General features: G+C 32.2%; 1 protein-coding gene across 1 annotated transcript in view; it reads right to left on the bottom strand.

Moving 5' to 3' along the window:
* Positions 1 to 26,050, bottom strand: part of LOC143063960 (eIF5-mimic protein 2-like) — a 46,959-nt gene extending 20,909 nt beyond the window's left edge. Inside the window, exons 1-5 of the mRNA XM_076236425.1 lie at positions 25,919 to 26,050; positions 14,072 to 14,139; positions 11,286 to 11,368; positions 10,952 to 11,045; positions 9,085 to 9,194 (exon numbers count right to left, since the gene is read on the bottom strand). Of these exons, the coding sequence (XP_076092540.1) occupies positions 9,085 to 9,194; positions 10,952 to 11,045; positions 11,286 to 11,368; positions 14,072 to 14,132 (348 nt within the window). The 5' untranslated portion in view covers positions 14,133 to 14,139; positions 25,919 to 26,050. The remainder of the gene's footprint in view (positions 1 to 9,084; positions 9,195 to 10,951; positions 11,046 to 11,285; positions 11,369 to 14,071; positions 14,140 to 25,918) is intronic.
* Positions 26,051 to 26,053: the final 3 nt, after the last annotated feature.

Here is a 26,053-nt window from a genome sequence, read left to right as displayed (position 1 = left end):
ACACATAAGTTTCACTACAACATTCTACAGATACACATAAGTTTCACTACAACATTCTACAGATACACATTAGTTTCACTACAACATTCTACAGATACACATAAGTTTCACAACATTCTACAGATACACATAAGTTTCACTACAACATTCTACAGATACACATAAGTTTCACTACAACATTCTACAGATACACATAAGTTTCACTCCAACATTCTACAGATACACATTAGTTTCACTACATCATTCTACAGATACACATAAGTTTCACTACAACATTCTACAGATACACATAAGTTTCACTACAACATTCTACAGATACACATTAGTTTCACTACATCATTCTACAGATACACATAAGTTTCACTACATCATTCTATAGATACACATTAGTTTCACAACAACATTCTACAGATACACATAAGTTTCACTCCATCATTCTACAGATACACATAAGTTTCACTCCAACATTCTACAGATACACATTAGTTTCACTACAACATTCTACAGATACACATTAGTTTCACTACAACATTCTACAGATACACATTAGTTTCACTCCAACATTCTACAGATACACATTAGTTTCACTTCAACATTCTACAGATACACATAAGTTTCACTCCAACATTCTACAGATACACATTAGTTTCACTACAACATTCTACAGATACACATTAGTTTCACTACAACATTCTACAGATACACATAAGTTTCACTCCAACATTCTACAGATACACATTAGTTTCACTACAACATTCTACAGATACACATAAGTTTCACTACAACATTCTACAGATACACATTAGTTTCACAACAACATTCTACAGATACACATTAGTTTCACTACAACATTCTACAGATACACATTAGTTTCACTACAACATTCTACAGATACACATTAGTTTCACTACAACATTCTACAGATACACAAGTTTCACTCCAACATTCTACAGATACACATAAGTTTCACTCCAACATTCTACAGATACACATTAGTTTCACTACAACATTCTACAGATACACATAAGTTTCACTACAACATTCTACAGATACACATTAGTTTCACTACAACATTCTACAGATACACATTAGTTTCACTACAACATTCTACAGATACACATAAGTTTCACTACAACATTCTACAGATACACATTAGTTTCACAACAACATTCTACAGATACACATTAGTTTCACTACATCATTCTACAGATACGCATAAGTTTCACTACAACGTTCTACAGATACACATTAGTTTCACAACAACATTCTACAGATACACATTAGTTTCACTACATCATTCTACAGATACACATGTTTCACTCCAACATTCTACAGATACACATAAGTTTCACTACAACATTCTACAGATACACATTAGTTTCACTCCAACATTCTACAGATACACATTAGTTTCACTCCAACATTCTACAGATACACATAAGTTTCACTACAACATTCTACAGATACACATTAGTTTCACTCCAACATTCTACAGATACACATAAGTTTCACTCCAACATTCTACAGATACACATTAGTTTCACTCCAACATTCTACAGATACACATAAGTTTCACTACAACGTTCTACAGATACACATTAGTTTCACTACAACATTCTACAGATACACATAAGTTTCACTACAACATTCTACAGATACACATTAGTTTCACAACAACATTCTACAGATACACATAAGTTTCCCTACAACATTCTACAGATACACATTAGTTTCACTACAACATTCTACAGATACACATTAGTTTCACTACAACATTCTACAGATACACATTAGTTACACTACAACATTCTACAGATACACATAAGTTTCACAACAACATTCTACAGATACACATTAGTTTCACTACAACATTCTACAGATACACATTAGTTTCACTACATCATTCTACAGATACACATAAGTTTCACTACAACGTTCTACAGATACACATTAGTTTCACTCCAACATTCTACAGATACACATAAGTTTCACTACAACATTCTACAGATACACATAAGTTTCACTCCAACATTCTACAGATACACATAAGTTTCACTACAACATTCTACAGATACACATTAGTTTCACTCCAACATTCTACAGATACACATAAGTTTCACTACAACATTCTACAGATACACATAAGTTTCACTCCAACATTCTACAGATACACATTAGTTTCACTACAACGTTCTACAGATACACATTAGTTTCACTACAACATTCTACAGATACACATAAGTTTCACTCCAACATTCTACAGATACACATTAGTTTCACTACAACATTCTACAGATACACATTAGTTTCACTACAACATTCTACAGATACACATTAGTTTCAATACAAGCTGATCAAATTTTGCTTGTATATCTAGAAGTAGCATAATAAGCATTACGACTGCAAATGCCATTTTGGAAGTCTTCGGTTTGATTTAGCTTGTGTCCAATCAACGATAACATTCTTCTACTACAAACAGTGTTCCAGCTAGGATTTCAAAAGGGCAGGGAGCCAATCATGAAAAGAGAACAAATCAATGATTGATATTTCAAAAAAGACATGTCAAACATTGTCTTATGTAAACTGCAGGGGTTTTAGCTAGGAGTTTTGAGGGGGTTTAGTCACTTTTAAGCTATATGAAAATAAACCTTATATTGAGTAACAGTATTAAAGGGACCAAGGATATAGATTACTACCTCAGTCTTTCCCAGGATATTTTTAATGCTTGGTGGGTCTAAGGTTAAGTTGCAATGCAGAGTGCAGCGGCGTTTTGTAGAATTATGTTTATTTCATAAGTGAAATGCATTACGCATGTCAGTTAGAATACTACACATGAATCTGCGATGCAGTCAGGAACAATACCTACAATTTTCTCCAAGGAACAACCTGAATCCCGAAACTTTTTTCCAAGGGCTCAGTAGAAATTTTAATGCCTACCAGGGTATTTTTACTACAGGTACATTCTTATTAATAATGTTCTTATAAAGGCAATAATATATATTTGAAATGCCCGAATACATGTAGCTTGTTTCTGATTATGACAGAAATAATAAACAGCTGCGTCATGAGTGCATGATATGCGTGTCATCTTGTGTGTGAATTATTATGCAATAATCATAAATAGCATGTGAAACCCCCCTCTCATTTTTTATGCAAAAAACTCAATATCACTAAAACAAAATTTTGAATCAAAACCAAAAAATATACAGATCTTAAGATTAATATAACTAAGAGCTGAAGTGTGTAAAATTTTAAGCAATAATCATAAATTGTTTTTAAGATACGGTGCGGCATGTGAAAATACACACTCATGTTTTAGTTACGAAGTCCCTTAAAGGGATAATTCGCGATTTTTCACTTTTCATCTTATTATGTTCATAATACCATAAAAAACATATTCACCAAGTTTTATTTTGATATGAAATCTAATAAAGAAGAAAATTGGGAATTATTAATTTTATTTCTTGAAGCTTCCTGACTTATGTGACGTAGTTTAAGTCTTTGATGCATGCCGGGAGTGAAAATATCTCATTTAAGTCTTGTTCGTTAACAATCTAATTACGCGATTTAAAGCGCATCGACGACTTTTGGTGTAGCTATTAACCAACGAAAAATAAGTGATAGCCATGCAACTTTTAAAATTAGATCGTGTGGATATTTTAAAACGAATTTTAATAATAAAATTAATTCATACATAGAACATTTTTATGATTTGTTTTGTACAAATACTTTAAACAAACATATGAAATTGACATGATCAATAGTGTATTAAAAATACATGTTTGTATTCTGACGTTTTTGCTTCATTACAGCAAACATTTTCACTTGCTTGTACGGTGGAAATAAAATGTGTATTGTTTTGTGACACCTAAAGAATGTTGAATGCGTAGGTTAACTCAAGGTAATTAAAAGATTAGCATTATGTAATTCTAATCCTTTGATCCTCATTCAGTGAAATCTAGGCGTCACGGTTCACTCGCATTCAGGTGTGAACAACATAATTGTAAACGGGACTCCGACAAAATTTCAGACACATGAATGTAAAAAAAAAAATTAAAATTAATTAACGGGAATAATAAGATCGCACAATAACTGGATAGCTGTTGTATATTTTTAAATTTTGCATAAGATCACTTTTTAATGAATTATGACTTTTGATTACTTTAGTAACGATAAAACACTGAATTATTTTAATTGAAGAATTTATAAATAAAAATAGCCTTCTAAACACGAGTTTATGAACTAAAAATTGTACTATTTCAAATAAGGATCGGCAGCCTTAAATATTTCAAACAGATCATTAACAATTGCAATTATATATTTTAGTCCCTCCAAAGTGATCTTTAATTACCTATTTAGAAATTAATGTGCTCATCAAAATATTTTAAATCTGACAACACATGAAGACTTCAGATATATAAAAAGAAAAATGTTTAAAAAAAATTGACAGGAAATTAAAGGATCTAATTGGAATGGAATCGACAAATAACGAACAGATATGCTTTTCAAGTGTGAAAAACATCAACAAAATTTATACATAATCGGGAATATGTCCTTCTTAAAATACTCTTCGTCTCACACCGTAACTATATATAATACTTTAGCTATTTGACCAACGATGTATAAAAAAAGACAACGAATTTAATGTCATCCTTCCCTATTTTTTAATGTAATTACAAGTCTGTTTCAACTGGCAAGAATACCACTAAAGCGGACAAGCAGTTTCTTTAAATTGCTGTCATTGAATATCTAGAGAGAAAATAAATCCCGAAATTGATTTGAAACTTTGATACTCTATAGTTTTCCCGGAAAATATTCACATCCCTCGGTATAAGTGTACTTCCAGTGGCGTATATATTACATGCATTTTGGAACAATTGTGACGAAGACGAATTTCGTCCTTTTTTCGAGAACAATCTAATTGAATTATAAATGTCCATAACTTCGATGAGCCAAATAAAGTTATATATCGACCTGTGTTTAAATCTCTTCTTCTTCTCCTTCTTCGTTTGGTATACAATAATCTATCGACATTTGATGATTATATACTTACTGTTTGCATACGTGGACTTTTCATTTTACAAAACTTTTACCCCAATTTACGCAAAATATATTATTCTTTCTTATGTTCTATGTATAAATGTATATATTTTAATTTGTGCTATAGTTCCGTAACTTATAATCCAGGCGTATATACGAATGGTCGACAAGTGCGTACCTTTTTTTAAATCAATATTTCTGGTATGTTCCAATCTGTCCTTCACCACTGACAACGAGTATATATTACATTTTACCAAATTTACTCTTGGATTTTTTTTTGTATTTCATCAGATCTGTTGTTTTTTTTTGGTATTATTTATATTTTTATAAATAATTTTCTTTTAACCAGAAATGTTATTCATAAACAAGCGTACATGTTTAGTAATGACTATATATTATATCACTTTCGGACACGCAAGATAGAGATGTATATTATACACCTAATAGTTCAAAAGTTATCGGCCGTGTACACTTATCAATACACTAAGAAGTGAAACGCTGCATGAATTTGCAAACTCGACAGGAAATCGCTTGAATACCTGGACGTGTCACCTCACACCCCCTACAATACCTTTGGGAGTAATACTTTTAGCCATGCGGGTGATCAGTGGAGCGAAGATCCTAATTTATTTGAATAAAGTTTATTACATAAAAGAATTATGAACTAATTAGATTGCCGAAAACAATTCAAGTTTCACGGAAGACTTATTTATGATTTGAAATTTTGACTTTTTCACTAATTCCTATATTATCAGTCTTAAAATAACAGATCATGGTTATTAAAAAAAAAAGAAAATTTTCCGTATCAAGTTAACTAGTCGGATAAAACAACCGTACGATTGACGAGATATCGACACGCAATTACGACTACATCGGGTTACTGTAGTTCTGGTCCTTAGACATATCGCGACTGCAAATCGGACAAGGTGACAAAATGGCCGACCGGAGAGAATTGATACTCTAAATTTAAAATCGATGGTGATCTCTTATCTAGCAGAATAAAACTTTAATACCTATGAATTTGAGCATTTTTATACAGAATAAACATAATATCAATTTTTGATTTTTTTGCGAAGTTTCCCTTTAACTCAAAAAGTTTGAATCTTATTTTCACCAAAAAGTTTACAGATCATTTGACCATCATAAGAAATAACTATTTTAAGTTTCATGAAATTTGCATAAGTTACGGTGCAATATGTTTACGCCGGACAGACAACATTTGTATACCATAAACCTCCTATCAAAATTTTGACGGGTGTATAATAAAGGAATTAATAAACAACATTCACGGTGTAGAATGGTATGGACTTATCTGGTTTTTTTTCGGCGTTTCCGCACTAATCAGATTCAGCAACGGATTTATCGTGTTTTGAGGTGTTAACATTTGGAATAAGTGGTTATTTCTTTCAATTTGTATAAAGCAGAATTGATATTTCCAAATAAGCTTGATGTCACAGAATGGGGAAATTATTTATTTTGCTGAATATCTAGTCATATATTCATGGGAAGCTACGATTTATTTTAAATTGTTTCCACCAATGTGGTACCCCAACTTGAAAACAAACATTTTTCATGGAAAGATGTCCAATTAAAGTGTTTCAAGCTTGTTGTTTTCTTCTCCAAGTAAAAATTTGGTTATTATTCATTAAATTTAGACATTTTCCCTTTCAAAACTGTTTCATGCACTATTAAGGTCTTTAATGATAGTTAATATGGAAAATTTGTGGCATCGGACTCTTTGTGTTTTTGGCACCAGACTTTTCATGTGCAAAAGAATTTGGAAACTCATATCTTCTCAGTCAGTCTATGTTTATACTCTGCCTGCATGGTTGTTCAACTCTTCTTACTTTATACATTAATCACACATCACACAATGATATACTTTATTAATCCACAAGCAAATGTGTGGGATTCTATCAGTATCTCGGCCTCATAGCAGGGAGGGTTCTAGTACAAATAATTATGACGTCTGGGAAGGCTATTCTAAATGCTTACTTTGACGCCCTTCTCCGACGATGTAAGGCGTCAAAGAATGCCTTTCAAGACGTGATAGTTATTTGAACTAGTAGGTACAGTATAAAAAAGAAGATGTGGTATGATTGCCAGGGTGATATCAAAAGTTCGGATATTAAAAAAAGAAATAAAACAGAGATTGGTTGACCAATTCCGACAGAGCCTATCTGCTGATATGACAAACTCATCTAGAGGTGTGTTTTATGCTTCATACAAAACAATGTTTTGTTTAGAGCCATATTTACTCAATCTTAAAGTGGCAGATCGATACATCTACAGTAAATTTAGATGTTCAAACATCAAAATCCCTATAGAAGTTGGTGGGTGGAAAAATACACCAAGAGAAAATCGTATATGCTGTCACTGCGATTCAAATACCATTGGTGACGAATATCATTATTTTTTTGTATGTTCCAATAAACAAATTATGTCTTTAAGAGAAAGGTATATACCTACATATTACATAAAAAATCCTTCCCAATTGAAATTTATTGGTCTATTATCACACTGTAACGTGCCAGTGCTAACAAAAGTGTGCATGTTTCTAAGACATATTGAAAAAATATTTTCATAATTCATAGATGTTACAATAATTTCTAACCACGTTACAATTAAGAATTTTGCAAACAAATCAACCAAATATATTTCAGTTTTATTGTATGATATCAATTATTAATCTATTGTGTGACTTTCTTGTAAATGTATAAGTATGTATGTAATTTTTAATGTATAATTGTTATCCTCTTGTAGCACCATACGTGTGCCTAAGTTGTAATAAATTGTCTTGTCTTATCTTGTCAATAAGACAACTCTCCACAAGAAACCAAAATGACACAGTAATTACCAATTATATGTCACCGTACGGCCTTCAACAATGAGCTAGGCCCATAACGCATAGTCAGCTATAAAAGGCCCCGAAATGACAATGTAAATCAATTCAAAGAAAACAAACGGCCTTATTTATATATAAAAAAAAAATGAACGAAAAACATTTTTTCTCAAAGAAAAAAAATCAAGATTGCAGAAAAACACTTGTTCGTGAGAAGTTCCAGACTTGTATATTCTAGCACACGATGTCAAATACATGGGGTTAATAAAATCTTTTATTTTTCATTTCCCAAACAAACAAAAAATACGAAAACATCATGTTTTACCCTGGTAAAACAATAAAAACACAATAAGTCCTGTGCTAAATAAACCTCAATAGTTCGGTGCCAAAAAACACACCATTTTAGGGAAACCTGATTAGTCCTCTGCCAACCAATTTTGATAAAGCTTTAATATACGATATTTTAAGGTTTTGAATGCACACAAGTGGTTCTAATATGTATTTTGTATGAAATAAAGGAGCACAAAAAGTCCACATTCTAATATATTGTGTATTTGAACAGAAAACACATCATTAGTAGCTGTGTTCGGCCTGTTGTCCTGTTTAATGTGGAGCTTTTTGAAAAAGCCAAGCGTGGTACCGAATCAAAATGACAATTTTTGCAAAGTTAGATCATCCGTGCCTTCCGTGATCATATAAATATAAACACTAACGACTTCTTTTCGTTTATTTGGCTCATTTTGTGTCACACTGTCTGAAAACAAAACGCGATAAGTCTGTTGCCGAACCCGATTAGTGGGGAAACCCGACAAAAACCTGAGAAGTCCGTTAAAATTCTACACCGTGACATTGAGTTTTTCAGAATTAAAATCCATTTAACCATGTCTTTTCAGACTGTTTAACTTATATTTGTAATATACACCCCCTTCTCCGGCGAGTCTACACTGAGGTTGTGAGCAATAAAGGAATGGACTTGCGCAAAAGGACAAGGTGGCTTAAAAAGGGGATAAGGCGGCAGTCGGGAAAGGGCGGGCAGAACGCCCTGTGAAAACAACCTACTAAGCTGGAACACTGACAAAACCACTGAAGCAGCTAACAAAAAATAAAAGTTTCTTCAAATATCTAAAAGAAATAGTGAGATCAACTTGTATTCTTATTCCTTTTTAAAAATGTTGAGTTTTTTTTCCAAATGATTTACTTACGTCATAAAAAGCTTTTAGTTTATCGATAGACTCTTCTGTACCAAACACACACACATGAGTCTTAGATAATTTGTTAGGATCAGGATCTTCAACAATAGATCCACCTGGTGCTAAAAATAGAAATTACTTAACAGTTAACAGACTTACAGAAATCGTTTTTATTCAAATATATATATATATATACATATGTTTTACTTGTTTTCCTTGTATCTCTTGAAGGTAAATTTGTTTGTAACAATTGAATTTACTTTTAGTATTCTGACACTATTGTCAGAGATGTTTAAAACCATTTAATGAATGGCTATTATCTATTTTGAATTTATTGACCCATAAAAAGTAAAATCACAAAAATACTGAACTCAGAGGAAAATCAATTCGGAAAGTCCATAATCACATGAAAAAATCAAATAACAAAACGCAACAAAAACGAATGGACAAAAACTGTCATATTCCTGACTTGGTACAGGCATTTTCAAACGTAGAAAATGGTGGATTGAACCTGGTTTTATAGCTAGCTAAACCTCTCAATTGTATGACAGTCGTTATCACATTCCATTATATTGTCACCGATGCTTAAACAAAACAAACAGACACAATAGTTAAAAATGTCGAAAATAGGGGTACAGCAGTCAACATTGTGTTATCATATTAATCACTATTGAATATACATTATCTTCACATTGAATAACCTGCGAAGCCGATTATATTAAATGTGAAGAGTCAAAAATTAGTTTTATGGTTCAATAAAATCAAAATAAATTATTGCAATAAATTTCTATCAAAAACAAGGCTCAAAGAACTTTTTATATTATTTATATTAACAATTACAACATACACACATGTTGGCTTATGAATACACAACATCAGAGTGGGCGTGTCGCCATCAAAAGCACAAATGGGTTAATGACAATCAATCTGATTATTATAGAGCCCAAGTCAAATTTTAGCATTACTGCTTTGCTTACAAGGATCTAAAAATGCACTTTTCTATTTTCTGGTGCGGTTGGATTGATACACATGGAAATTAAGGCTGAAATTTCATTAGTTGACAAAAAGTAAAATGGAGTGTTGTCAGATCATTGAAAGCATGCTGAAACAAAAGTATGTTGTAATACATTTTATTACTGCAAAGTACTACATCACAGGTGAATCTGGTAGGGTGAAAGGTGATGAGGTCAATGAACGTAAACCTGGAAGCACTAAAAAGTGCAATGATTTTTATCTTTAAAACAATTTTTAATAAACAGCTGCGCCATGAGCGCATGATACGCCCGTCGTCTTGTGTGAAAGTTTTATGCAATAATCATAAAAAGTTTCTGAGAAAGTTTTAAGCAATAACCATATATTGTTTTTGAGATATGGAGGGACATTTGAAACCCCCCCCTCTTTTTTTTCTTCAAAAAAACTAAATATCACTAAAATAAAATTTGAATCAAAACCAAAAAGTATACAGATCTTAAGATTAATATAACTAAGGATTGTGTAAAGTTTTAAGCAATAATCAAAAATCATTTTTGATATACGGTGCGACATGTGAAAAAAACACCCCCCTGTTTTAGTTACAAAGTGCCGTAACTCAAAAAGTTTTAATCTTATTTTCACCAAAAAGTATACAGATCATTTGACCATCATAAGAAACAACTATAATAAGTTTCATGAAGTTTGGATAAATCGTTCTCAAGTTACGGTGCGATATGTTTACGCCGGACAGACGGACAGTCACCGGACATTTGTATAACATAATACATGTATGTCCTGTCAAAATTTTGACGGGAGTATAAAAATGTTTACATTAATAGATATATATAAGATTGCAACAATTTTCTTTGAATAGGACAAAATTTGTCTAAATATTTCAAGTCCTTACCAAGTTGTCCTCCAGCTACGAGTATGTCAAAGAGTACGTCTGCATAACGTCTGTAATCAAGTTTTGCCCCTGCCGTGTCTAAGTATTTTGATACCTGAAATTGTTAGAAATTTAAACTCATTGATCATTAATCATACTTTTTTTTTAATAAAAATATATTTCTGTTTTAAGACATGTAAGACAGTGAAATTAATCATTTTGGGATAAGCTTGTAAATTTTTGTTTGTTTGTAGAAAATATATAAAACAATTTGTTGACTTCTCCATTTTGTTTGAAAGATTATAATGTATGATATATATTTCAAGATGTATTTTGAAAATTTTCATAAACATACCAGGTCTAAATCACCATCAGTTTCATTAAGACCAGCGATAATTGCATCTCGGAATAATGAAGGATCGTATTTCTCCTTTTCATCTGGAAAAAAGCATTGAAAATTATTTAAGTGTTTGTATAAAATATAGATAGAGAATCTATTTTAAGCTCTTCAAACCTAGGAACTGTACCAGACATTTTCTAATGAGATGATACAGTGCATTCCGGTTATTTGCATAGCCTATTTGTCAGACAAATTTATGCAATTAAGCGGAGTATGCTTATAACCGAATTCATGATTTAGGACTGACGTCAGACCGGAAGTAAAGAAAAATACGAGAATAAAACTTGAATCCAGACATTTCCCACAAACTGTTCATTATAATTTGTATTATGATGTTATATGATCTTGTTTTATATATATGTATTTCAATAAAGAATGTATACAATATTGATGTTTGTTTGTGTAATTTTCTTTACCGATGAAATAAAAATAGAACCATGTGTTGTGTTGTTAGTTAAAGATCTATAAATAGATCAAGTATAATTGTTTGATATCTGTGATCGTATGTTAAATATATCACCAGCCTTGATTTTTTAAGAAGACAATTACCAATATCCAAGGAAGTTATTAAACAAGTGTATCCATGTTAATTTAAAGTGCTGTTGTACTGGAGAATCGATTTTTGTGTATCTGGATCAGTGACCTTGTTACGTTTTCTTGTGTGAAGTTTGAAAGGGGCTCCTTCAGGGATAAATAAATTAAAATAAGAATAATAAGTTAATTGTACTTTTAATCATTCATACAGATGAAATAAGAATAGAGAATAACATTTCAACATATAAAATATTTTATGTCATACAATAGCACAGTTTAATTTTCATAAAAGCACACATAATTGTCACAGCACTAGTCTCTACAGAGTTACAAAATAAATGTCACTATGGTATCCAGTTAACAAACTCGGTAATCTTACATTGCCGTCTTGACTGTGCAAACATCTTTAGAATTTCGGCTTCCATCTTGTAATATGTTGAGAAGTCAGTACATTGGTGTTCCTCCATAGCACGGCGTAAACCAGCTAGATGTGTGTTAGCCTGGGAGAAATTCACGGGAATGATGTTTTCTTCTGGTTCGTCTTCGCTATCGGTATCATCTATTGGGTCGGAATTTCTCATAGGTTCGTCTTGCAGAATAGATGCGGCGATGTCAGCGTCGGTTAGTTCTCCAAAGCATTCAGTGTTGTTATCGTGATCGACGTACTCGATGAACTCTTCTTCTGTCATGTTTGGTGGATTTTCAATATCGTTTACCTCTGGGATAAGTTCATCTTCATGAGTGATTTTGAAGCCAGCCTTTCGGAAGCAGTTCACAATTGTAGTTGGTTTTACTTTCTTCCATGCATTTGTTGCCATATGCACGGCGTCGAGTAGTGTGACTTTCTTGGCTATTTCGACAGCAGTAGCAGTTGTGGTATCTATCTCAGTCAATGTTTTCTGTACCAACTGACTTCGGTAATGTCCTTAAAAATTACGGATTATACCTTGGTCACATGGCTGAATTATTGCAGTGGTATTTGGTGGTAGAAACTCAAGAACAACATGTTCAAGTCTATCAGCGGCATCTTTTGGGTGGGCACTACAATTGTCTACAAGCATTAATATCTTCCTGTTCTGACGGCGCATATCTTTGTTCAAGTCTTTTATCCACTCTTTAAATATCTCTGATGTCATCCAGGAGTTCTTGTTATTTTTGTAAATAACGGGTAGGCTCTTTTTACCCCTGAAGCACCTTGGATCTTTACTTTTACCAATAATGAGAAGCTGACGCTTATCAGTACCGGTCATGTTGCAAGCAACCATGGTGGTAATTCTATCTTTTAATTTTTTACCACCAGCAACATCGTCATCTTTTCTGGAAAGAGTGTTTTCAGGTAGTGCCCTGTAGTACAACCCTGTCTCGTCTGCATTGTAGACATCATTTGGGTCGTACTGTTCAAGAAGGTTTGGTAGGACGTGCTCAATGTAGTTTTCTGCAGCTTTGACATCAGAGTCCTTCTTTTCACCATGCAACTTTTTATGAACTATCATATTGCGGTTCTTCCAACGTGATAGCCAGCCTGATGTTGGTTTGAAGTCATCATTGCCTAATTCAACAGCAAGGTCTTTTGCTTTTCCTTCAAGTATTGGACCACTGAGTGGGATGTCTCTTGACCTTGCGTTGTTGAACCAAGTTGTAAGTGCTGCTTCAACATCAATAGATTTGCCACTCCTCTGGCGTTTTCTCTCTGGGTTTGTGTTTGAGTGGTACTGGTCTCGTATTAATTCTTTTTTGGAAGATATACGTGAGATCTGGGATTGGGAACTTTTAGCCCATGCAATTAACCGGATAATTTAACACTAGATCTATAAGGAATGGTTTGGTGCAGGAGAAAAGTATGCAATTAACCGAATTATGCAATTATCCGGTATGCAATTAAGTGGAATCGACTGTAACAGGATAAATTAAATGCTTTTCATTAAATTACCCCTTCTGGATTGGCTATTTTTTGTCAAATATAAACTAAGATGAGAGTACTTCATGAAAAGCATGTGCATCCTAGGCCTGCTAAAACTATTCATTATATTTGATTTAATTTTGCCATGCTGCGAAAATGCAATGCAGCACAATAAAAAGCATAACCAGTTGCAAGGACGGTCGGACAAGAATTAAACTTATTGCCCCCTATGCAACGGTGGGGGCATGCAAATAAAAGAGTACAGAATTATCAAGATTTATTGAAGCTATTTTATATAAAGGCTTACCCCTTTTCCTGGTCTTCAGACGCGTGCCTGATAATGACGGTTTTTCTGCCTTCTGACTCATAAAAATTCTAAAATGAAAATATTACAGAATAAAATAATGTTTGAATACATGTTGGTCTACACATTTTACAAAATTCATTATTTTTGGAAACACTTAAGTACCTGTTTGGCCCTTGGGTTTTAAAAATCTGTGTTGGGCCACTTTCCAGTGAGGTGTCTTGCTTTCACATTTACTTAAGGCACCATTTAGTAAAATTGCGATATATATCAATGATAAGGCCAAATAAAAAAGTATGTGTGGTTCCAGTTACATCTGAAAAAAAGTTAAGGTAGGTAGGTAGGGATTTTTTTTATTTTATGTTTTTTTTATACATTGAGTCTATATGGGAGATTTTTATTTGGCCTAACTGGGAAAATTAATAAGGTTAACGGTGGTTAACATGGTTAAGGTCGTTTTGTTCCTTTTTGTTGTCTTAAAAGAATAATCTGCTAATCAAGGTAAACTCCTCTTTGTAATCACAATAATTGAGAGAAGATTTGTCATGTGAACATGGCAGATTTATGATTTAATGCAGGTGGTTTAACTCTTTTGCTGCTTTCACGAAATCTTTTTTAACCTGGTGGTACTGGAAGAAAATCTGCTGGTCCTCACTATTAATTCTATTGAAAAATACTCAAATTGTGTTGGTCCTATGTAAAATTTTGGAGATCAAATCCCGAGGACCACCACTTTCCGCAGACTCTGCTGTCGTTCCCTCTGACATAGTGAGATAGTTCCGCTTGGCAGTTGGCCTAGGCCAATATCAATTCATTTAGATAGTTATAAAATCTGTTGGACTATACTCATACCTGCCACAACTCAGTCTTGTTTCTGAGTTCACTCTGTTAGTTTCAAATGGTAAAAAATCGAGGGTTTGATTAAAACTAGAGTAACCTCCACAAACTAAATCTGAGGTGGACCTACCCAGGTAGACCCCAATGAGTGTGGACTTTGGAAACAACCATAATGAAGAACACCTCAATTATCATTATTAATGTTATATATATGCCGACAAAACTTGCACTTGTGATATAAAAATCAGACTGGAATAAATACTGACAACTGTACAAAAAAAAATATCAAACAGAATTCACCTTTTCAGAATCTGAAGGACTATATGGGTAATCTCATTGTTCATACACCAAAATGAAAATAAGGTTACGTCATTGGTAGAATTTCAATTGTTTAGAACGCTTTTAAAAACGTTTAGGTTTACGCTTTTGAAAATATAAACCAGAATGCATTCATAGTTATGAAACGTCGAATTCTTATCACCTCTCTTGTTTATTCTCCATTTTACAAGAGTCAAAATGGCTGTTATGTTACTAATAGAAAACAAGAATATGTCCATGGTACACGGATGCCCCACTCCCACTATCATTTTCTACAGTATGTTCAGTGGACCGTGAAATTGGGGTCAAAACTTTAATTTGGAATTAAAATTAGAAAGATCATATCATAGGGAACATGTGTACTAAGTTTCAAGTTGATGTAACTTTAACTTCATCAAAAACTACCTTGACCAAAAACTTTAACCTGAACTTTGCACTATCATTTTCTATGTGCAGTGGACCATGAAATTGGGGTCAAAACTATAATTTGGCATTAAAATTAAAAAGATCATATCATGGGGAACATGTGTATTAAGTTTCAAGTTGATTGGACTTCAGCTTCATCAAAAACTACCTCGACCAAAAACTTTAACCGGACGGACGAACGGAGGCACAGACCAGAAAACATAATGCCCCTCTACTATCGTAGGTGGGGCATAAAAAAAGATAAATGTAAGTTAAAGGACAAACTGGACAGGGGTATTCCTTCAATCCTTATGTACAACAGGTTGGGAACAAACCCCTTGTATGGTGATTATACCTGTATAGAGGGATAATCCTTCTTTAAGGGATAAAATTATCCCTCTACAGAGGGGTATTTTTGTTGGCACTGGATTAAACGCAAATTAGGGCAGAATGGCATTTTCTAGTTATATTGGCTATAATCTCTAGCATTATATGCATCAACATATACACTTTACTAAAAATTGGGATAACCAGTTTTCTGCTAAAGTGACAAACTTGCAATCTATTGTATACCTATCTGAACACCTGATCAACAACAGAAGGAATAATTGACCTTTAAATTTCATGTTAAATCTAACAATAGAAATTCTGTTCAGTGAGGCATAAGTGAGTAAAATTTACCTGATCATCACAGCTTTCAATCATGGTGAACAATAGATTTTATATTTAGTCAGATAAGCATCAAACTGGGCATGTGCATATTAAATTAAGTACATCAATTGATACATCAACTGTTCCAGGTTACTGCCATCATAAGTAGAGAATGCCATTCTGCCTTATTTTGATTTAAATCCAGTCTAAACAAAAATACCCCTCTATAGAAGGATTATCCCTCTATACAGGTACAGTACGGGTAGGGACTTATTTTTATGGATGCCTTAATCCGACTAGTCGGATATGAATAATCCGACATTTTTATGGTAGGTAGTAAGTTCATTAAACAACAGATCCAGGTGTGAATGGTCCTTTCATCTTAATCCGTGTTGCTAGAATTACGGTTCACTGATTTCAGAATAAGATTACCTGTAATTTTAACCTCTCAGTCACTTTATTGATTATATTAGTTTTACATCGTATTTGACATAAAATATTTTTACAGGTGAAGTACTGGAGAAAACTTTGTTGAATAAAAATAGCCTATTTTTGTTAATTATGGTTTTGATATTTCAACTGTTAATATTTATTTTCTTTTTTTTGTAACTTTTTCTTATTTGTTTGCATAAATTAGTTTTTACTTTTTACTGTAAACAAATATTGTCCGAAAGTTGGTGATGTATGACTAAAATAGAACGCAAATAATAACACTAGAAGAAAATATTGATTCTTCCCGGGCATAAGTTTATTTTAAGTTTCCGTGTTTGTTCATTATGCTAAATTAATATAATTGATCTGCATTTGGGGGTAGGGGGTAAAATGGGTCCGGATCTCGAAATCCCGGGCTTAAAAACACGAAGTCCCAAGGTCCCGAATTTAAATAAATTTAAATCCCGACATCGCGAGAAAAGAATTCCCAGATCCCGAAAGGGTTAATCCCGAAATCCCGAACTTAATTGCATAATATTAATTTACGCACAATCCATGTAAAAAAGGAAACTTGTATGTTATATTTTTTATAGCAATCTAAAAGAAAAAATTGCCGTGAAAAGACAATTCCATGATACACATATCAGTGATCAACAGCGTGTGCACGTGGTTGAACTTTAACTTTACTCCACTCCAATAATATTATTGAATGCTAATAAAAGATATTAAGATCGATTTTGTCCACTGCACGAGATTTTTATATGGCGGGAAATGTCGTAACAGTAAACACAGGTGACCTTACTGACCGACCGTGGGAAAATTCATTCATGATTAAATTTGATGTGGAATGATTGACAGTATTGTGTTTTAGTTTTGAGGCTCTTGATCGATTTACCAGAATAGAAATTTAATCGATTTACATACATGTATAATCAAAACACGATTTAGTCTTCTTTAACTATTTTTTGTTTTATTTTTATCAGTCATTTCCCGGATTCCCATTTAAATAATCTATTTGGAGACCTCCTTTAAACTTCGGAAATAATACAACATCGATTTAAAAAATCATACTGACTGCGCGAGCTTTAGAACGACTAGAAGTACGACGAAAAAGTAAAGACAGCTGATCATGACTAGTACGACTAGCCTTCAACCCCATTGGGGTATAAATGTGCATTTAGTCAATAAACTATATAAGGTTAAACTTTGATTTTCGTGTATCGATTTGATACAATTTGTAAAATATATTTATAACACCGGCGATTTTCATAAAATATTTCAGACATGAAAATAGAAAGGCATATTTATATGTTGTCTGCCCTTGAATTAAAAGCGGCAATGAAATTTTAGCAGAGAAAAATGCTGCCTACTTCCACGTTTCCCGACAGCATAACATCATGAAAATTAGTTAAAGTATTAGTAATTATATGAACTAATTCAATGTAAGTGTATCGCTTGAACTTTTTATTGATAATCCTGCATATCTAGTAATATTCAACTGTGCAAAGCGTGTATCGCACATAAACAAAATGGCGGACAATGAAATAACAATTGAATCCGTTATCAAAACAATTGAAAAGTCCAACGACCTTAATCTGGATAGCATTTTCTCAGAATATCCTCCAGAATGTATACCTACAAAGTTAAAAACGCCAGCAGGCGATAAGGCCAAACGAGCTAAATATGAGTCGATAGACATTAATCTATATGAGGACAAGGCAAACATGGTTGCCTTTCGTGTGAAAGTTGATCGCATTCTCTTGTGGATCAAAACTCTTCATGTATGGTATTATGATCATCTTGGTAACTCCGCCGAACATGATATAAGGTGGTTTGATGATCCAGCAGATTGGAATAAGACTGCAGGAGGCAATAAAGCCATATGTATTGAAATTTTAGCGAAGCATCCGCATGATACAGATACCCCCCTTTTATACAAAGTTACATTTTTTATTAGCACTGGGGTCATCCAGATACAGGGTAATGCCAAAGACAAATTTGTCAAACGAGATTTTCCCATCTTAATAGAACTAATTAAGAAAATTAAAGAGTTCAATGGTGAACAAGTTATTCAACACAATACATCTACAAGTAGCCCTGTAAAAGAGGCCAATGAGGAGGACACTTTAGGCAAACTTGATGATGATCAAACATGTGAAAAACAGTTATTTGAAAACAAAGGTGATGTAAACAATAACAATGAATCAAAATCAAGCAACCAAAGTAATGAATGGTCCGTAACACAATTTAGACCTGAAAAAATGTTAGAGAGGATGGAAAACTTTTTCGTACTCGCTCTAGATAAGATATGTACGAAACAATCTGAACTTTTTTCAGCCAAAATGAAAACAATGGAGGATTCATATATCAATCACATGAAAGAAAATGATAACAAAATTGCAAAAGTACTTGAAAGTGTTACCAAAATTCAAAGTGCCAAATCTGATTCTACAAATGCATGTGATCAGAAAATTTTCAATAAATTAAATACACTTGAACATGAGAATTCTGATTTGAAGATGTCATTGCAACAGGTTAAACACACAACAGAATTGGACAAGTTTCAGTTGCAGTCAAAACTTGATCAGCAAACATCTCAGTCTGAGCTTCAAAAGGTGAACCATAACAAATCACAAAAGCAATTAGAGTTTGAAATTAATAAATTAGAAAATACAGTACATGAGAAAGATGATAAACTTAAAACTTTAGTAAGCTCATGCAATGAACTGAAATCTAAATTAGAAGAAAAAGATGAAGAGCTATACAGTCTTAAACAACATGCATGTAGAGATGATGGTGCTGCACAGTTTCAGGATGTGCCACCAAGAAATAGAAGATCCGCTCAAAATAATACAGACAAGCCACACGTTATATTAATTGGAACGTCAAATACTGAAAGAATTGATGTATCTAAATTGTCATCAAAGTTTACAATGGAGAAACGAATTGCGTATACATTACCTGATACCGAAGTAAGTTTGCGTGAAATTGAGCATGCTCCTGATATAATTGTGTTTCACTCCTTAACAAATGAGCTACGTGAAAAAAGTGCAGAAAGTTGTGTTAGCAAAATGAAAGAAATTGTGTCTTTAGCAGGTGAATTATATCCATCTTCAAAAGTTATTATATCTACACCAACACCTAGAGCTGACAACGAAAGCTTCAATATGAAAGGCCAGTTGATAAGTGTTTTATTGAAGCAGGAATACTTTGATACCGAAGAAGTATATCTGTGTGATCACAGTAATTTAGCAAATAAAGGCAGAGCAGTGCCTAGATTTCTCTGTGAAAATGATAAATATCACCTTTCAGATGAAGGTGTAAATGTGTTTGCAGCAAATATTCGAGATATAGTTGATGAAGCTCTTGATTTACCTAAACGTAGACCGTTCTATAATAGCAATGTTAATCTGAATAATGGATCAAGAGGTGGATTTCGTGGACGTGGTGGATATCGTGGACGTGGTGGATATCGTAGTCGTGGTGGATATCGTGGTCGCGGTCATAACAATTATAACAATTATCAAAGTCGGGGTCGTGGATATGGGTAGCCTTAATATCCTGATATTGAACAATCTTAACTATCTTATTAAAGAAGATAAAGTTGCTAGTCATAATTAAGTTTTGTTTAATACATATTGTAAGCAATTGTAGTTAGATTTTGTTTTGCTTTCTGTCTTGTATAAACTTAAATTGTCATTTATAATTATATAGGACAAGAAAAGGTTATATAATTAACCCATTTTTACCTTTCCTCAGTTAGAGGATTTAGTTATTTCATAAGAGGGAAAAGAGTTTTATTACTTTACAAGGATTTCATATTCATATTACATTGTACCTGCCCAAAAGCTAACTATCTATCTAAAAAAATAAAAATATTGTACAACTTAGAAGTGGTCATCCGAGGGAAATTAAAAAAAAAAAATTTTGATTAAAGAGCAATTATGACCAGTCAAAAGAAAAATAATTTCTTCCACAACATAACATTTTGTGTTTGGAATATAGGTGGGCTTATTTCAAAACACCATGATAAAATAACAGACCCCCTTTTTCTTCAAGAGATAAGAAATTATGATGTTGTACTATTAACTGAGACCCATGTAGGTTATAACACTACAGTCAATATTGAGGGTTTTAACTATTACCCTATTTGTAGACCACAATCAACTAATTCTAGATACTATGGGGGCCTAGGTATTTTGGTAAAGTATGAAGTTCGCAAGGGCATCAAGATTTTAACAAATACATGTAAAGATTATCAATGGTTGCAATTCGATAAACATTATTTTAATCTAAATACAGATATATTTCTATGTTTGGCATATATTATACCTGCAACCTCATTTTATGTTGACCAATCAGAAGACGACACACTTGAAAACATAGAAAAAGATATTATTAAATTTAGTCAACAAGGTAGTATTATATTGTGTGGGGACTTAAATGCAAGGACAGGGTCAGAGCCAGATTTTATAATTAATGATGTTAATGATACACATATACCAATGTATGATAATTATAGTTGTGATGTTATTCAAGAAAAAAGATGTAGTTATGATATGAAAGTAGATTCAAGAGGTAAACAACTTCTGGACTTGTGTATTGCGTCCAAATTACGTATTTTAAATGGGAGAATGTGGGGCGATTCTTATGGTAAATACACTTGTATGAAAGCAGTGGGTAGTAGTGTGGTTGACTATGTTATCGTGTCAGAAGACTTGATTGCAGACACTTTATTTTTTCATGTTGCTGATTTTTTATCAACTCTGTCAGACTGTCACTGTAAACTAACATTTGGCATGTTAGCTAGTTATTCACATAAAAATAATGAGCAAGACATTACTATTTTATTTCCAGGAAAATATATATGGTCAGAAACTTCTACACAAAAACTTCAAGATACTTTATGCCAGCCAAATATTAAAAACAGTATTAAAAAATTTTTAGACTCAAAAATTAATCTTTCAGAGGACTATATTGAACAAGCGGCTAATGAATGTTTTAATATAATAGATAACGCTGCTAGTAAATGTTTAATATTTCGTAAAACAAAATTAAAAGGTGTACGTAAACATAAAAATAAAAAATGGTTTGACATAGACCTAGTACAAAAACGTAAAAGTCTTATTTCTAAAGGTAAGCTATTATCAAAATTCCCGTGGGACCCAATTATAAAAGGGTCTTACTATAAATGTTATAGAGAGTATAATAAGCTACGTAAATATAAAGAAAGGAAATTTAAACAAAACATTCTTGACAGTCTGGATAATCTAAGGGATAATAATCCAAAGAGTTATTGGAATCTCATTAAAGAATTAAAAGAAGACAATTCGGATGGTCCAGAAAATTCTATTCAAAGTAATGTCTGGTTTTCATATTTTCAATCTTTAAATTTTAACTCTGACAAATTTAAAGACAGATTAGAGGAAATTAGTAAAAAAGTAAAAAATTTAGAAAAAAATTCAACTTTCTGTGAACTAGATTACAAAATAACCCTAAAAGAAATTTTAGATGCTATAAATAAACTAAAGAATAATAAAGCTGCAGGATTGGATGGTATTCCAAATGAGATATTAAAAGCTGGGGGAAGTATATTTGCACCTGTTTTGCAGAAACTTTTTAATTTAGTATTCTGCTCTGGAAAATACCCTCACAAATGGGCATTATCTTATTTATGTCCAATTTTTAAAGCAGGGAGTCCTAGTAAACCTGAAAATTACAGAGGCATAGCAATAAATTCATGCATTGGAAAATTATTTAACAGTATTCTTAATAAAAGACTTGACATTCATCTTGATAAAAATAATATAATTCATCCATGTCAGATTGGTTTTTCAAAAAAGAGTAGAACATCTGATCATATCTTTGTTTTAAAAACCATATTAGATAAATATACTAACAAAAAAGGGGGGAAAATCTATGCTTGCTTTGTGGACTTTAAAAAAGCTTTCGACAGGGTCATACACTGTGGTATTAAATATAAATTATTGGAAAATAACATATCTGGAAAATTTTATACTATTTTAAAAGATATGTACAGCAAGAATGAAATGTCTGTGAAAGTGGGCAATGTATTAACACCATCTTTCAGTTCACTAGTTGGGGTAAGACAAGGGGATGTTCTAAGTCCAAACTTATTTAAGCTTTTCATTAACGATCTGCCTCCAAAATTTGAGCCAAGTCCAGATGCTGTTGATATCAATGGGCGTAGAATTGATTGTCTTATGTACGCTGATGACATTATTGTATTATCAAACACTAAAAAAGGTCTTCAAAACCGACTTGATATATTGCATACTTATTGTATTGACTGGTGTCTAGATGTAAACTTGTCCAAAACAAAAGTTTTAATTTTTAACAAGCCTGGAAAATTTTTAAAGGAATCATTTTATTTAGATAAAGAGGCTATAGAATGTGTTAATAAATGTAAATATTTAGGGATAGTCTTTACTTCTAGTGGTCTTTTTCAACAGGGGAAAGAAGAGCTATTCAAAAAATCCTTAAAGGCAAAATTTAAATTACAAAAATCCATGTCAGCTTGTAATCCAAGTATTGATACTGCAATTCATTTATATGATCACACAATAAAACCAATTTTATTATATTGTAGTGAAATTTGGGGTTCATTTAAAATTAACTCTGCTGCTTGCAAGAAAAAAAATGATTATCTATTTGAATTAATCTACATAAATGATTATTTGGAAAAATCACATTTCAGATATTTAAAGTATATTCTTGGTGTAAATAAGAAAGCCTCAAATTTAGCAGTGTTATCAGAGGTTGCAAGATTTCCTCTTTATTTTTCTGTCATTATATCTATGGTAAAATATGTACACAGGCTTAACAAGTTGGACACAGGGTTACTTTATGATGCTTATGTTTGTAATAAAATTTTAGATGCAGAAAACATTAATTGTTGGTATTCATCTATGAAATATGTACTTCAATCACTTGATATACAAAATTTAGATACAAAGCTCAATAAATTAATTAAATTTGTAAAATGTAAACTTTGTAATAGTTTCAAAACATTTTGGTTGGTCAAAAGATCTGAAACCTTATCACAAGGTAATAGCAAATTAGAGAATTATTTCAACCTCAAGACTGACTTTGTAAAGGAGGCCTATTTATCAATTAAAGATTTTAGTATAAGAAGAGCTATATGTAAAATGAGAATAAGTGCTCATGATCTTAAAATTGAGAAAGATAGATATAATAAAAAATACATAGAGAGAACTCAACGTCTATGTCATCATTGCTTATCACATGGATCAAATTCTATTGAAGATGAGACCCATTTTACAGTAAATTGTCCATTATATGATGAACAGAGGAAATTATTATATGATAAAGCTACAACTTTTTGTACTAATTTTAAAGAACTACCTAATGATAAGAAATATTTCTGGCTGTTCACAAATGAGCATTTACCAACTCTCATGTGCCTAGGAAATTACATTATTAAAGGGTTAGAAATAAGATCCAGATGTAAACAAAATATATGAAGTAATTTAGTATTTTATTGTTATAAGATTTAATATAATAGTTATATAAAACACATGTTGTGTTAGGCTCTGATCCTGTTCATAACGTTAAAGTATGTATTAGTTTTCTGTTTTGCTTTTTCCAATCATATTGTGTTGTAAAATGATGCCCTTTATGGGTTCTTGATTAGATTAATAAAATTCTTATCTTATCTTATCTGAGTGTCAACAATTTTAAATAAAATAAAAAAAATAGGAATCGAAATATGATCTCGGCGTTATAAATATTGTATTAAAGGAAACCAATTGTTTGACTTTCAAAGAGATTAACGGGAAATATGTCAAAATAGAAAGCATGAGTGATCTGTCTGACCAAAATGTTTCACTTGCGAGAAATGATTGACAGGTGTGAATGGATGTAGAGGCTCCGACGGGGAAAGTTGTATCAAAAGGAAAATAACTTAATTCACAATGCCTATACATATTTCATAAATACGATATGTTGGCCTTATACTGAAAATTGAGTTTCTTATAATAACATATGAAGGAACAGGACGTTAAAAGCGGGAAATAATATAACCATCAACGAAAACTCGTATAATTTACGGGATTGAAGTCTCAACAATTTGATTTAAACTTCTATTAAAAACAGTCTTGGTTGTTATTAGGCTTATTATTTTGAATTAGATGAAATATTTACGGTTTACAAATACAAATACAAAATAGTTTATTGGCACAAAACTATTGAAATAATTGGCAACACAATATATTGTTAAAAATCGTCTTTATTTCATTTTCAAATTATAAAAAAAATAAAATTATATTTAATTTTAATTTTTATTCTTATATTCAATTTTAATTTTATTTCTTATATTTAATTTTAATTTTAATTTTAATTCTTTCTCTTTGAATACAAAACAATATTTTACATTTATCTATCCTCCATAAATACTAATATATCTGCACAGGTAAAATTTAATTCTAATCAAGCTGGTACAGATTGATTTACGACCTTCCACTTGGATATTGCACAGCAGGTGTTTATTACACTGGGACAACTGTCCGACCAGTCTGACATCTAGACGGATTAAGGCATCCATAAAAATAAGTCCCTACCTGTACTGTATAATCACCATATAGAGGGTTTGTTCCCAACCTGTACCTGTAAGATATCTGTAAGATCGTTGTGGGGCTCATATGGAAGGATCCTATCCTTTTTAGCCCACCATATTTTGGTACACTTTCAAAACTGATACAATCATCAATCCTGCATGATTTGGTGCAATATTTCACACAATTAAAAAGTTATATAGAAAACTATTTGTGTCCTCATCAATTTCTTAACTGATACATGACTGACTCCCAATGACGGTCTATACTAATTTTAAAGGCTTCCACAGTTTTTGATGAAATATGTACAATGTGAATAAATACAAGAATTCGTCGATTTTTGTAACTTGTGCAGTTCAGCTATTTTTTTGGGATGCTCCAATTGACAAATTGTGTTGAAAATAACTTGACTGACATTTCATTATATACCGTAATATTAATTCGCAACTTTTTGAATACCCTAGTCAGTCACGTATGATGTGTGCCAGTTTGGTTATTTGATATCTGGATATGTTCCCAGGGACTTGAAGAAGATCCAATTTGTAGTTATTTACTTATTATGATTAAGAGTCTCTTAAAACATTTCAATCTTGTTCTACATAACGGTTCTTACTTCAACTTTATGGAGCTTTGTAATGCCGGTCTAGCCTCGCTTCTTTCGCAGTTCTTGTCAAGAAAGAAAAAGATCTGATCTAATTATAGTAACACTTTTGAAGAAAATCTCGCGAGAATTGAATCCGTGTCTCCC

Source organism: Mytilus galloprovincialis, chromosome 2 (genome assembly GCF_965363235.1).
Source record: "Mytilus galloprovincialis chromosome 2, xbMytGall1.hap1.1, whole genome shotgun sequence".
Classification (NCBI taxonomy): Eukaryota; Metazoa; Mollusca; class Bivalvia; order Mytilida; family Mytilidae; genus Mytilus; species Mytilus galloprovincialis.
This window is presented reverse-complemented; position numbering and strand designations above follow the sequence as displayed.